Source organism: Paramisgurnus dabryanus, chromosome 11 (genome assembly GCF_030506205.2).
Source record: "Paramisgurnus dabryanus chromosome 11, PD_genome_1.1, whole genome shotgun sequence".
Lineage (NCBI taxonomy): Eukaryota > Metazoa > Chordata > Actinopteri > Cypriniformes > Cobitidae > Paramisgurnus > Paramisgurnus dabryanus.
In genome coordinates, this window is record NC_133347.1 from 24,429,526 (window position 1) to 24,445,951 (window position 16,426).

General features: G+C 36.4%; 1 protein-coding gene across 4 annotated transcripts in view; it reads right to left on the bottom strand.

Moving 5' to 3' along the window:
• The window catches only part of pcsk5b (proprotein convertase subtilisin/kexin type 5b), a 74,993-nt gene extending 63,353 nt beyond the window's left edge, over positions 1 to 11,640 (bottom strand). For 2 of the 4 annotated variants that reach the window (XM_073816257.1, XM_065247534.2), the window contains exons 1-5: positions 10,947 to 11,599; positions 9,388 to 9,492; positions 8,373 to 8,561; positions 5,894 to 6,037; positions 3,244 to 3,320 (exon numbers count right to left, since the gene is read on the bottom strand). In XM_073816257.1, the coding sequence (XP_073672358.1) occupies positions 3,244 to 3,320; positions 5,894 to 6,037; positions 8,373 to 8,561; positions 9,388 to 9,492; positions 10,947 to 11,117 (686 nt within the window). In that variant the 5' untranslated portion in view covers positions 11,118 to 11,599. Of the gene's footprint in view, positions 1 to 3,243; positions 3,321 to 5,893; positions 6,038 to 8,372; positions 8,562 to 9,387; positions 9,493 to 10,946 lie in introns of all 4 variants that reach the window. The other 2 variants (XM_065247530.2, XM_065247533.2) reach the window with 2 other exon arrangements.
• Between the last annotated feature and the right edge of the window lie 4,786 nt (positions 11,641 to 16,426).

Below are 16,426 nucleotides of genomic sequence, written 5' to 3' on the forward strand. Positions count from 1 at the left end.
TAATAACAAGGAACTATGCTTCTAACGACAGGTGAACGGCTGTCGTTCCAATGACACAAGTTAGCGATGCAGTTTGCGAATGTTTGTTTGACAATGGTTTCGAGAAACACCAAATCGTTAAACGAAGTTAGTAACGATGGAACTAACGATGTTCGTTGGCTAACGAACGCACCCCTGATTAGCTGGCCAATCAGGGACTTTTCAAATCAATGAGTTTTGTACAAAACCAGTGCGTTTCATGAAGACAGGAAATCTGGAACTTCAAAAATGTACCGTAAGTGGAAAATACCATAAATCACGAGAACACATTGTTTTATAACAAATACAAAAATGTTTCGCATTGAAATAGGTGCACTTTAAAGTCATTTAGTTGTCGCAAACCATTGCGATATAAATATAATGCGACATGCGCATTTGCGATATTGTGCCAGTTTCCGTTTAGCTTTAGTATTCAGAAACTTTGCCCATTACGATGGTGAACGTGTGGACGTTACAAATTTGGAAATTGGAGGTGAAACCATACTTGTATTATAGTTTCTTTCCCTATTGCTTTTTAATATACACTGTAGTATATCAGTCGACACACCCTGACATTTACAATGCAAAGCATGTTAACATTAATATATGAATGTCCATGTTTACATAATAACACAGAGTTAGCAACTTGGACTGCCCTGACAGTTATAAATATGCTGATCAATTCCCTTAGCCAATCATAACGGAGGTTATTTACATAAAGACTTCCTAAGCACAGAGTATAGTCTGTTTTATACGCGAACGTATGCACAGAGGCAAATGCATAGCCTTGCAAAGTATAGATTTATTTTTTCCTTGTTTGTGTACACAGATCTATGCGCATGCGATCAACGTATGCAACAAAATCTCCTGGGCTAAAAAAACATGGCATGTGCGCAGTATGCACGCACTTGTCTGATGACAAAATAACGTCACGTGCACTGTACGCTGACCCTCGTGTATGGGTTAAAAATGGACCATACTTTGGCCTTTAAAGGTACAGTAAAAAACTGCCCGTTTTACAATGTGAAAGAAAGTGTGCAAAATCATACGTCTACGTAAATTTAATTATTAAAATAAATTATTATGTTGCCAGTAATCTTACAAGTACTGTTATAACTGGACTCCTCTCTGTGGAGAGATCAGACTTTAACATTCATAAGAACTTTTGAACTTTTGGCTCAGAGACACAGAGAAGATACTAAAGAAGTTGGATGGTATTCTATACAGCATGTCTATACATGCAGAACTAAACCCCCCTCTTTAGTGTCAACCACTCATTTTATCCTAAGGCCACGGAAATGCTTCTGATGGGGTTCCTGAAAGTGTAAATTAAGAGCCAAGGAATAGATGTGCCCACAGCAGCAGAAACGGGCGCGCAGACGTACGTGCAGTCACACGCAAAGACCTCCAGATGGGGGTTTGTGGAGCGTTCAGGGAGTTCCGACTGTGTACATCTCTGCAGCGTATTCATTGAACAGATCATCAGCTCCAGTCACAGTCATTCTTTTAATAGTTCTCAGAAATAAACACACAGAGAAATGGAAAATAGCTCAAAGGATTTAAAGGCATAGTTCACCTAAACTTGTGTTCTCTAGAACAGGGTTTTTTCAACTTAATGAACCCCAAATATGATGAAGATTTAGTGAGGGACCCCTTAACTAAAACATATCAAGTTATAGATTTAATTGGCTACACTTCAATTCATATTTATTTGTACTGTAGTAACTTAAAGGGGACATATCATGAAAATCTGCTATAATTGGGTTCCCAGTGCTTCTATCAACCATTAACTTAGTTTTGGTAAACCATTCTCTGCAAGCATGTGAAAAAATAGGTCATTGAAATTTGGCTCCCCCTGTGATGTCAGGAGGGGATACTATCCGCACGATCCAACCACAGCACTTCAATTTAGTACAGAGATCAGCTTATTCGCATTTTAAAACGGCAAATTTTTGCTCACACCTATAAAGTGGCAATTTAAACATGTTATAATAAATTATCTATGGGGTATTTTGAATAAAAATAAAATAAATATTGTTTCACAGCAGCTTTACAAAAATTACAAACCCCAGTGAGTGAGATAAAGGGGACTGACATAAGGCAAACAAACTAGAAAGACCCAAGACCCAAGTTTAATAAACCCTGCTTTAGAAGAAAGTCATACATGTTTGAAACTGTATTGATGGAGGGACCCAGGTCAAAGGCATGGAGCAAAATGTTTTTTTTTTGTGTTGCATTATGGTAATGAGAACATTTTGTTGCAAAATGTCAAAAAAAAATCTTAATAGCCCTGAAATCTTTAGAAAAGCACAGCAGAATTGATGTATTCCTTTTTTTGGGATGAAATATGACCAGGACATGATGTCGACAGATTCACTCTGGAACACAGCGCTCGTATACTTACATATAAATTACTTTAATAAAACTTTTTTTTCAGTATGTTCAGAGACGGACAATCTATAGACCATGTATGTGGTCACTGTCTTCAATAGAGCACTGAATATAATCAAATGTCTTCATTTGTGTTCCAAAGAAAGTCAGGCAGGATTTGAAGGAAAACAAGATTGGAACGACATGATGGTGAGTCATAGATTTTCATTTTTGAGTGAATTTCATCAAGGGGACTTGGTGGATTGTTCAGTTTTCTATCATCAGAGAATTCCAGATTTTTAGAGCGCATAACAGAAACAGCAGTGACACAGAGGACCAGAATCCCAGGCCAAGCTTTCGGTCTAAACCATCCAGAAAATCACCAGAGCCATCTGGCAATGGCTAACACATACTGGCACACAAGTGGCAACCATAAAAAACATGGGGTCTTCTACCCGCTCACCAACCTTTATATACACACAACAAAAACATACACCGACATTCACCTAAGATCAAAAAATATACAATAAACTTGTGCCAACTACACCACACACACCAGTAATGTTGTTTTTGTTTTTTACACAGACTAATCCCAAAATTCCTTTTTAGCCAAATACACATACTTGCACACACCAGTTGGGATCCAAGTACTATATTTACTCATACACTTAAGACACACAAAAAGCAAACACCAAAAAACCACATTCACCAAACCAACAGATCAGAAGCCAGATATTCACATTCACACACACCACAAAATAAACTGCATGAACAAAGCTTTTCCATGGTTTTTCACACCCCAGTACACCAAAATGATTGTGTGTGTGTGTGTGTGTGTGTGTGTGATGATCTTACTTGTTCTCATTACTGGCATCATATCGGGGCATGGGATCCATGTCGTTCCCATTCACATCATAACTGGCTTCATTATCCTACAGAAAGATCAAAAGAGAGCCGTGAGATTTTATCACAGCCAACTTAAAACACAAGCGCCATGTCAAACGAATCATGAGTGCAGTTTTATATGGCACAGTGATTTATTTCGAGGTATAGGGGTTATGGACTTTGGCTTTTCTGGAGTAAAGGACAAGCACATCCAACCTGGATCAAACACAAAAACAAATCAATACAAACAGTCTCACGTACAAGTGTGATCTTGATATTTCAAATTCGCTGCATCTCATTACTAATAATCACATGCAATACACATGTTCTTGTGCATGAGGGGAATTTAAAAAAGCATAAACTTCACAACACATCAAATTCACAACAGGTGCATACAGGCTTATAAATATGTAATTATAAACAAAATGGCTATTAGCATAATACAATAAAACAATAAAACAAAATGTTTTCTGATCTGAACTGCCCAAGAGCGCACACACCTAGATCTTCAAGTGAAGCCAAGTGTTTAATTCTCGATACTATAGTAGAAATGCCATAAAAACCTTTTATACACCTTTGACTGCATTTCTTTAAAGAACAAATCCCTGATCAACCTAAAAGACATTTTTATTTACCGGGTTTTAATTTTTTATCTTTACTCTGAAATAATCAAGAATTAATGGTGGGTTGCTCAATAATTTCTAAAAATATTATGAATTAATATAATGCATATAATATAAACACACACAATTGCCTGGTTTCGCAGACAAGGATCCGTCTAGTAGGGCTGGGCGAAAACATTTTTTTTCATATTTATTTTCGCAAACATTGAATGTAAGAACGTTATCTAATAACTAGTCCTCTGCACTAGATGTCACTCTCTTTTTTTGCATTGTGCGGTGTTACCAAGGAGTGAGAGGCAAGCATGTCGTTTATTCGTTCAGTGCTCAAAATGCCGGTTTCAGGTGCTTCGTCGACGTTGATCCCACCTTCACATAAAAAGTCAGAGGTATGGAAGCATTTTTTTTTCGCAAGCAAGACGATGATGATAATGTTTTGGCTTTTAATTTCTTTTTATTTCTAACCCACTTGTAAACTGCTGTTCACTGTTCTTTTTTATAAATATAGTATCTATATTCATCGAGTTGAATTGAGTATAAAAACCGTTGAATCGAAATCAAACCGATTTGATAGCTTGTGAATCGAAATTCAGCCCTACCGTCTAGTATATCTTAAAATACGGTAGTGTCATTGTTTTGACCTTAAGATGCACACAAGTAAAGTTGTTTTCTAAGGCACCTTTATGCGACTTAAATTGACTTAAATATCCTAATTTACCCAAGGCATAGTACTGGCTTAAGCTAAACCTAGTCTGTGAAACCAGGCCAATACCTAAATTATTATAACGCCTAATTTAAATGATGTCTGTCATTTATCATATTAATAGACAGAACATCTCAGTCAAAGTTAAGTATCTACCATTTTATTAAATTAAAAATTAATTTAAGAGGACAATATAAATTGTTATATTATATATTCTATTCTATTTATTAAATGTTATTCTATATACTTCTATTTTTTAATTATTGAGATTTCTACATCATCTGAAGGCTGAATAAATAAGCTTTTCACTGATATATGGTTTTCTATGATAGGACGATATTGGGACAAACTATTTAAGAATTTGATTCCAAAAAAAAAAAAAACCATATTGGGAAAATTGCCTTTAAAGTTGTCATAAGCGATTCCTTATGACAACACATACAATATCATACTTACGCATATTTACTTTTGAAAATTTACAAAATTGTATTTACGAAACATGATCTTTACTTCATATTCTAATGATTTATGGCATTACAAAAAAAATATTATTTGGACCCATGCAATGTAGTGTTGCCTATTGCTACAAATATCCCAGTGCGACTTAAGAACAGTTTTGTGGTCCAGGGTCACATAAATTGATAATTCTCCAATTTTCTGTTCTTTCTTCCATTTTTAAGCTGCTTTGAAACAACCCAACATTGTAAAAAAGGTGCTATATAAATACAATTATAAAAAGCATTATTATTATTTATAACAAAACATTCAGTTTAACATATTCCATGTTTAAGATCAGTAACAGTATATGTATTATTTCCAGTTTTAAATGTTGCTTCCATTCCATATTTGATCCTAAATGAAGAAATAAGTTTTTGTGAGATTTTTGCTAAGTAATGATTACATTGAGATAACATCTGCAAGCAGGTTTAAAGCACAAAAACATGCGTTTGCCCCCAAACCTTGTCACTTTTACACACAAATGCAATAACGCATAAACCACTAAATTATTTTTACATTTATTTTATAACACAAAAAGGCATAAATATTGTTTTATTGATAAATAGACACTCTAAAAAATGCTGGGTTAATTTAAACCAACAACTGGGTTTGTCCCTTTTCGACCTATTGATTGGAGGTTATGTGATAAAACAGTATGCAACACCGTTTATTGCTGCATGACACAGTACAATTTACTTTGTTATCCATTTAGTTTTTAATACCATTTAGTTTTTTCAGTACTGTATGCAGAAGCTCGATTTCACAGCCATCCATACAATGAAAGCCAAGAGAGACTTACATAGTTCTGTATGAGATCGGGGTGGTTCCTCTCAATCCCATCATCCAGAATGGTTACAACAACATCCTTCCCTGTATATCCTCTCTTCCAGGCACCCATGACATTCATGTCAGACTGACAGTTATGGATATTATCATTACAATGCTGCAAGAGACCAGAGAAGGAAATGAGACAACTGTACAAACACATTAGCTAATAAGATTTAAATTTTTATTGATAAAACATTATTAAGACATGACGTGGGGTGGATTCGAAAACTGTGTCTCAGTACAGCTTAACATGCGCTAACCGATGTTATGGAAAAACTATTATTGGAAAACATTCCAGCGCATGCCTACAAGAATACATCATTAAACGTGTTTTCACATATTACATCAGCATCCAGCACCACTTGGAACTCAATGTACGATGTACAGGCCCTAAACTTGGAATTAGACCTCATCCTGGAAAGCCAAGTTTATTTGCTCCCAAAGTACAATTCACAGGTCAACATAAGGGACCTGAGCCAAATGGGTGCATTCAGGTCAAAGTATTGATGTTATCTGAGCCATATTAACCATTGACAGAGCTTCAATCTAAGCTCACTGTCACTTCCATCTAAACGCTGAGGGAAATTTTCTGCATCACAACTCAAGGATTCAAAAGGAACGAGTGCAATCTTTTGGGTATTTCGGAAATGTGAAGGTTGTTTGATCAAGGATGCCTTCACATTCCGCGCATGGTCAAATACGGCGCCATTGACTGTCGTGAGCTGAAGATCTTGACAGCTATGAAAACAACGGCCTGCTTGTACAATTACCTCACTGGATATGTCTCCACTAGACGTTATGTTAGATCCAACACTGAAAAGTTCAATGCTTCTCTCTGGGTGGTGTTCACGTGTATAAACTCGGCTAATCGGGTGTGACAGGGATTGTTTTCCTTGAGCGATTCAAACTGACAAATTAACAGGGCTCACGTTTTAGTTAAAAACACCACAGTGTTACTAGCTGCTATCGCATGTTAGTGTAATAACTTCAATTTAATTTTTAAATGAGAAACAGATTTGTCATTAACACTGCATTCTGTAATGGGGCAGGTTTTTTACGCAATGCCAGCTCCTATGTTCATGCGAGAGCCAAGTATAAATATTATAGAATAAAACTAAATAAGTTGTTTAATTTTGCTACAAGCCGCAAAACTACATTTGGATTTTCTTGGTTAAAACATAAACCAAGTTTAAGGCTAATTCTAGACTAAAACACATGTGTACCTTCAAATTAATATAACTCTGGCATTTTTTGCTCAGAAGCCTAACATTGGTCGTGTTTTAAAGACAACCCTTCAAAGTTCTAAAATATTAAAACAGTTAACAAATAAATACCGCTGTTTACTTTTTTTTATGAGATAAAGTATTTTATATATATATATATACAAATGAAAATGTAGTTTCTGTCACACTTTTAGTGGTTTTAACAACAAAGAGGTTTTTTTTGTGGTTTTACCAAACACTAGGTGTCAACAGTTTGCTGCATACTCTTGACACAAATTAATTAATTACTGTCACTGCATTATTATTACTGCTAAAAGGTTTTAAATATAAAAAATTAATTCCTTGAGCTTTCCAATGATATATAGTTTGTCAACATTATTAACGACTTATAATAGATATAGTTTTATGAATATACCATAATTAATAAGCATTCCTCTCACTATATTATTTTTTTTCCAAAATGGTGATGAAATATGAAAGCTTCACTCTTAGCTTTCCAACGATATATAGTTTGTCAAGATTGTTTAGGTTAAGAATGGTGTATAAGTGCTATAAACATGTAAAAAAAAACATGTTGTTTGCATTGATTAGATAAATAAAAGTAGGCGTCCTGCTGGCGGGACACTGACATTTAGCAGGATTATCAATATTTTGAGGTACACGCCTTTCATAAATGAATCGTTAACGCTCCCTACATAATTTATTTTATAAAACACTGTTGTAATATTCATTCTAGAAGCTTAGACCTTTCCAACAATACACAGTTTATCATGACTCGATTAAAATTAACAAAAAATATTGATGTAAACCTAGGTGTCTACAGGACGGTGATAGTGAAACAGTTAAACTTCAATAACTTTTAGACAAAACAATAGTTTTTAATTATTCCAATTAAGCAATAATCTTGTAAGTGTTTTCTTACAAATAAAACCAATCCTTATGTTTAAACGTCTTAAATGTGTTAAAAATGCTTAAACGGCATAATTTAACTTAGGCCTGGTCCAGGCTTTAGGCTAAGTATCACCATAATAAAAATGCGGGTATAAAAGTAATGCAGTCTAGTGAAATATTTTTAAAAGATATGGGATTCAACAAGATAACCACTGGGGGATTTTCTAACGTGGCATATTTTAGATGCAAATTGAACATTCAGCAGCAAAAAAACGAATAGTTCCCCAGTGTTTTACATTCATTGCTAGCATTTAGATAATAAATAGGAAGACTCACTATATACCACATACTGCTCCATTTAGCATCATTGAAGTAAATGGAGCTGGACTGTGTAAGACTGGATTGAGCCAGACTGGACTGGACCAGACTGGACTGGGCCAGACTGGACTGTACAGGACCAGGATATGAGGGTTTATAATCTCGCTTTGTTCTCTTCTTCACTACCTGTTGTTCAAGCCACTCCACCTGAGAAAGAAAAAGATAAGAATGAATTTAATTGAAAAAAATAATAATTTTGAAAGAATTTGGGTAAAAACAAATAGCTATAGCTATTCACAAAAAATAGCTTTTTTTTACATTTTTTATAATTTCTCATTTGTTATCCCGGACCACAAAAACAGTCATAAGTGTCATACTTTCTTTATTAATAAATAAAGTTTTCATTGATGTATGGTTTGTTAGAATAGGACACTTTTTGGAAAATCAGTAATCTGAGGGTCCAATTTTTTTTAAATCACCTTTAAAGTTGTCAAGTCATTAGTACATCAACTCACAAAAATACATTTTTGAGATACATTTAGAGTAGGAAATGTACAAAATATCTTCATGGAACATTCGATCATTTTGTCCCATACAATATATTTTTGGCTTTTGCTACAAATATACCCAAGCTACTTAAGTCACATTTTTTCTCTTTAGATGAGTAAACTGACCCATGCATTCTCACTTGATCTACTTAAATTAAACTAGTAAAACTACAATTACAATTGTTTGTCATCATTGTTTGTCTTCCAAAGCAAAACGCAAGAAAACTACCTAAAGTTTGCAGGCCACACTAAACCGGCTATGCCGTGTGACAGCCTAACCCTCCATTTCCAAGACAACTGATGATGAAGCTCATGTTTATTTCAAAGCATCTTTAAGTAAACGGTAAAACGATTTACTTGCTTTGCATTGAGCAACAGTTGTTTTGGATGCACTGTCAGTTCTAGTCATTGACGAGTAAGAAGTCAGGAGTCCATACAGACCATAGAACACACAGGTGTGGGGTTGTCATAGTAACAAGCCTGACCTTTGGCTCCATGGAGATGAAGCTGTGCGTGCCTCTGCTGGAAATTGTCGACCTTTTTATCGTCCGGCTGTGGAAGAAATGATAGTAGTCCTTCAGGTCACCAATCTACAGGAACGACACACAACATTGTCATTTCCTGTAGTACAAAGCAAAAAACATAGCACACCCCTACTACACTAAACACATCACAAAATAACAGACACAGCGAGACAAGAATGAAAACATACTGTGTATGTACTGTCTTTCTTAACAAAACAGGGAAAGTCGGGGTAGGTATTATAGATGAAATGCAACAACATTTAGAAACATTCATGAAACACTAATATTGGCAAGCTGAATATGTTTTTATTAATTATTTATTTCTAATCCTTTAATTATTAAGGGCGTCATTGGCTGGAAGATTGGTTACTCAAGAGGCTGTATCACTTTCCAACACACAGTTTCACCAATGCCACAACACCAGGCAGCCATGACACTTTCACCATAGACTACTGTACAAGTACAGTATACCTGCTACATAAAAAAATGAATCTTTAAGTTAGTTTAAAGTCTGTAAGAGCATTTAATACCCACAACTGGCTCATAAATGGATATTACATATATGACTATTAAAATTTCATAAATCACTATTATGTACATGGCCTGTACTTTATGTACATATTATGTACTTTATCTGTAAAGATCTCTTAGCATGAACAACAAACTTGGTGGGTGATAAGATAGCATATTGTGAAATCTGAGAATAAACACGACTGCAGTAAAACTGACGGTGTAAAATGTAAGGCTCTCTCTAAATTTGCATGAACCTATTATTTATTAAAATGAACTGCCATATCTTTACTGCAAATTACTAACTAGACAACATATTATTAACTAAATTATTATGAAAAGAGTCTTCAGGAGGAGAATGACACACGGACTAAAGTTCATCCTGCATATTGTATTAGTAATGCTTGAATTTTAAAGGCTGGGGTTGCAAAATTAAAACAATAGCAACTGTAAATAACAGTTTTGTCGTTCGTTAAATTAACCATTTAAACAATTTATGATCAGAACAAGAAATATTTCAAACAACACTTAAAAGTGAGACTGGCCTGAGTTACAAAACAGTTTGCATAAGTCTGATGTCACCTCTTTACATTTCCTTTTTCCATTTAAAAAATGTAATAGAGAATAGATAGCCTAACAAAAATATTAATATTTATCTGAAAGCAGTAAAAAAATTTACATTAATATGAAAATCAAACACAATAGGCAGTTTCCAAAACACCTGTTGTTATTGTAGGGATCAAGCAGACTGTGTTTTTTCACTGGATTAAAACAACAAAAACTGACACGTGAAAGAATACAGGGCTTCAAAAGACTAACTGAATAGTTTGGACTTTTACAACACGTCACGAAAAACTCTGCGAAACTTTGGTGCGGTGTGAGTTTAAGCGCTTCCAGCCTTGACGTATGAACTTGATAACACATGCGGAAAAAAGCACTAGACATAAAATACAAAGAGATACCAAATCTTTAAAACTGTGAGAAAAACTCTTGCCAGGGGACACACATACCTGGCCCAGGTTTCTATAGCCATATTTATCGGCGATCAGCTCAGCCTGCTCGGGTCCACTGGGTATCCGGACAGCCCAGTGGTTGGTGTAAATCCGAGCTTTGCACGGACAAGACGAGATAAAAGCCAAGCACAGGCAAGCCAGTACGCACGGGAGGCTGTTCAAAACCATCTTTCGCCCTCTCGACTCTCCCCAGCACCCCCGGTTTAGGAAAACAAGCAAACTTGGTCTCGTTCAGCGGCTGTTCTCATAGAAGTGTCCCACACACACTCAACAGCGGAGGATTTAAACTGGACACGAGCCTCCAGACGCTTCAGTGTGCTCCGCATCGGCCGCGCTCGCAACGACGCTGCGGGGTGAGAGAGCGACGGGTCTGTTTGCACCGCTTGGACTCGAATTGTCCGATCGAGACAGTGCCGCTACTTCAGCTTTTTTTGGTAAAGTGGAGATATGGCTCTAGCGCCTCCCTCAAATAACTACAGAGAGAGTCGGGAGAGTACGGACAACAGAGCCGTGTGGGGTTACCCGAGCGCCGCCGGGTCTTAAAGACACACCGCGTTTTATCAGGACAGATCCGCCGGAAAAGCTCCGTTTGTCACATTTAGCAGAGATTCCCACAGATAGTAGCCTAGTGTCAGCCTGACCAAAACGTTGTGTGGTGAAGTTTTATAATAAGGAGGACGGTCAAGTAAAATATATATTTTTTATAAATCAAGTGATACATTTCCCGCGAAAAAATATGCGTTATAAAATAACAATCAAAACGACAGCCAAGCATGTACCTAACGTTATAATTTTGTGTTTTTTAAACTTTTAATTTATTGGTCAGATATGACAATTATTTTATTGTACATAAACGTGTCGTTTGACCCATTTTGCTCTCTCTAAACATAGGTTCAGTCCATGAATGAACGACTTCATTTGTGACTTATAGATGTGATGTGGTGGCTGTCTGCTTATAATTATTCCTCTCACAATCGCATCCGCTCGTACTTCTGATGGCATCATTATGTGGCCGCGCAGCGTTACGCTTGGTTCCCATTCACGTCGCGATTGATTGATCTTTGTTTTGGTTCCGAGCTGCGTTCCGTTCGCAGTACAAGTGCGAATCAGCATAATTGCGCTAATTACGGCCAATTTCTTCGTGAATGGAGCCGCTGTCAGATCCGACAACAGGCGAGGGACAAGAATATCTCACGGTCCTTACGAGCGAGATGAAAGGGGACGAAAACAGCCCGTGAACGCGCCATTCAGCGCGAGAGCGCGATTGTGATTTAAAGCGCCGAAGGAGGAGAAAATGGGGAACATGCGGAGATCTCAGAGAGGAATCGGGTACACAGCTCACGGAGGTGGCGGGCGAACCCCATTCAGCGCGTCGCTTCTCTACCGGGGGGCGCAAATTCCGCGTGACAGCCATTACCCCGCGAGCCTGAGTCGCCCCCCTCACGTGTCTTTCTCTGAGAACTGTTAGCAGCCAGCGTGCATTCCTCCTGCTGCAATTAAGCCTTTATTTATCACCTCTTAAGAGCTGTGTAAACAAACGTAATGTGCGGAAATCAGTGGATCATTATTATGGGACCCCCAATGTAACTCCCCAGACCACCTAACATGAGCAGTTATGCGGCCTGATGCATAAAAGCACAAGATGCAATACGTGGAGTAAAACTGGTTAATACAAACAAGACACAAAATAAATAAATAAATAAAATGCTGACAGTATAGCAGTCAAACTTCATACAAGGGCTGCAGGCCCATTGACCTGCATATGTGAATGAGACAGACAGCCAGAAAACACACACAGGGGCAACACAAAAAGGTCTCTGTGGCCCCGTGGCTGTGTGGGAGCCCCTCTTCAGTCTCACTGGCAGGAGATGATTGTTATTCCCACCAAATCAGAGCATGGATGACACACAACTTCATTCTTAGAAACGTTTACCCTCTATATGCCCACAGACTGCATTATTCCAACCCCGACCGCCTATTCAGCCGACAGACTCTTATATGGCATCCTGCAGTGCGTGGAGTAAATTCATGCAAACTGTGCATTAATTAATGCAAAGCCTGACTGCATCGGAGCAATTAACACTGCAGGATTGACCCGTGTATGTTAAGTGCATGGAAATGAACAATACTGCAAATCAGCATTAGAATAGACTTCTGTGGGTCGTGGAAGCAGTGTAATGCAATTAAGAACAATGGCTCATTTGAGTGCATTTATGACTCAATATTAGAAAATGTGCAATATAAAAGGCAGCTGGAATGCTATTGTGCCGATGTAGCGTGTTGTGATAGGCATTGAGCTAATGCAGATTAAAAATGCTGGGTTGTTTTAACCTATAGTTGGGTAAAGTATGGACACATTTTTTTTTAATTAAGTAAAAAATGTAACTTAGAAAATATTCATATCTGACCCAACTATAAGTTGAAAAGCCCAAAAGTAGGCCTATGTATAAATAAAAGATAATAGCATGAGCTACAATATGATGAGATGAGAGTCAATGTGTGACCCTGTCCGTGAAATCCAGGCTAAAGTCTCATAATCAAATCATGAGATAAGGTTTGATTTTAAAGAATGCACTGTAAAAATTCTTTGCTGCCTTGAATATTTTTGTTTAATCAACTCAGATTTACAAGTCATGTCTCAGACTAAAATGCATGTTTGAGCTGCCTTAATTAAAAAAAAATCTTGAACTCACAAACTGTAATTTAACATATATCAGTGCTTTGACATGATCTTACACTATAAAAAAGATTTGTTGTTTCAACTTAAAAAGGAAGTGTTTGTATTGCCCTATAATTTTGAGTAAATTCAACTTAAAAATATTAGTAAACTCCAAAAAGATGAAGTTGCAGCATGAAGTTAAAACAACTTGGGTTTGCAATTCAGTTCAACCTACTATTTCAAGTTGATATAACTTATAAAATCAAGCTTAAATTGTTTTAACTTAAGTTTTTGTTAAAGTAACACAAAAATATTTGTCGATTTGACAAAAATATTGCGTATTTGTACAGTTTAATATTGAAGTTTGTGAATCTGGGAAAAAAATTCAAGGCCCTGGGAAGTTTTTGAAAATACACCTAAATAGATACAGGTCATTGAAAGTGCTTGAATCTATTTAATGCAAAACGTTTTCTGGAAAAAAATCCATATTATTCCCTGTGTAGTATAGGATAATATCATAAAAATTCTAGACTTTTTAAGCTGTTCGCTTTAAATGCTTATATCTTCTGTATGCGAATGTTGATTCATACCAAAATGCTTTTTTGCATAGTTGTGTTTGACACATGAAAACGTATCGGGTTACGTATGTTACTGTTGTTCCCTGAGAAGGGAACGAGACGCTGCGTCTCCCTTGCCATACTTCCTGTGTCCCTGTAACGCCGTCTTTGGCAATATTTCAGATAGCGATATACTTCTTAGCTTTGGCATCACCCTGTCTTTGTCGTTAAGCCTCACCATTGGTTGAATTTGATATGCACATTAAGACACACTTACCCCTGGAGGCGTCCCCAAAGTGTCACCGCAGTGACGCAGTGCGAGTTCCCTCAATAGGGAACTGTAACAATGTGTCTTAAAAGGTAACACGATGTAACCTTGCTCTCACTTGAATTGTGTCCCCACATTTAGTCCTTGAATTTGAGGGTACTGGACCTGGAAAGTCCTTGAAAGGTCATTGAATTCGATGTTAACTAAAGTGTGGGAACCCTGTAAAGGGGACATATCATGTTTAAAGTGCACTTATTTCATTGCTAATTTTTATTTTTATTTTGTGCAATTGTAATTTTTCCCACTTTTGACAGTAACAGCTGAAACACTTTAAGAGGTTACAAAATAAGATTACATAGTAAATACAGATGTTGGCGCACTCTAGTGTTCATAACCACATGACAAAAGCAAATGTTTGACAGACACTAATATCATTGACTAAAAGAGAAAATACATACATACACAACTCTATAGCAAACCTTTATAACAGTGATTAAACCAACCGAGCAATGTACAAAGATAGTCATTGACCGCATCAAATGCCCCAAACAGCCAAATGGGAAAACCCAAATTGTCAGTTGATCTCATCATCTGAACACAAAATGTGTTTGGTCTGTACATCACGGTTGGGATCTTCAGAATGTGCTTCTGACAACCACAACACTAAACCGATGAAACATTTTCAGAATGCGGTGGCATTGAGCTGACAGTCCGACTGGATGAAAACGATTTCAACATTTGTTTGCGTCCGGTATAAAAAAGCCAGAGACACACAACCTTGCTTATTCCTAGCAGTTGCACAGACGAGAGTATGCAGGATAAATCATAGTTTGCAGGAAAACAAACCATTTTCCCATAATTTGTGGAATTTCCAAAGGTCCAAAGTGGTTTGTGGGGAAAAGTCATGATATGTTTCTAATTGTCTCCAGGGGAAGATGCAGCAGCGTAATGTTATTTGTCGTAAGACAGAAAAAAAACTGTTTAAGATCCTTGAACAGAACCAGCTTAGACAAGATGAGGCTTAGAGACTAATCTTTAGCTAATTCAAGGGCCTTTATCTTTTTAGGTCACACATCTATTAATATAATGTTGAGGAGACATGAACGAATAGTTAAACTACTATGGTATTATTATCTTAATACAGGGCAAAATAACTATAGGGTAAATCTAAATTTTTTTACTTATCTACCATTGTTAGAATACTCTAAATTATTCCGTTAGTTGATCGGTGGTGTTTGATGTCAACATCTTTCAAAATACAAGTATAAAAATATCAAAATGTTTATATGTTTATAATGCAGTGTCGGGGGTAACGCCTTACAAGTAATGTGCATTACATAATAATATTACTTTTTTGAAGTAACAAGTAATGCATTACTTTTCAAATATGCACAATTAATATTTGAGTTACTTTTTAGTTTAATTAATTCTATAAAAAAAAATTATGTACTGAATTGAACTAAACGTAGTCACATTATGCACTCTATGCGAACACGCCTGTGTGGGAACAGTTTAAGTCAGAAACTGAGATGACAGGCCAGAGCTCGACATTTTTGTGATGAAATATTCAATTTCTGAATGCAGAACTTTTCAGTCATAAAACTCTCAAGGCCTGAAAGAGATCAAGCCTCAGCTAAGAAAAAGTAATGCAAAAGTAACTAAAAAGGTAATGCAAACATTGCTTTCCATGAAAAGTAACTTAAGTAATGCAATTAGTTACTTTTTTGGGAGCAACTTAATATTGTGATGCATTACTTTTAAAAGTAACTTTCCCGAACACTTGATATGTTTGTATAAACGTGTATGTGTGCGTGTGACACTTTTGATTAAAGTTGTCTTTTTGTAGATAAGAAATTGGACATTGTAAATATTATAAGGTGCCATTGTTTGCCAAAGTGTTATCAAATTCAACTTTCACGAAGCTTAAAGGAACAGTATGTAGGATTGTGGCCAAAACTGGTATTGCAATAACAAAACTTGTGGCTAAATCTGG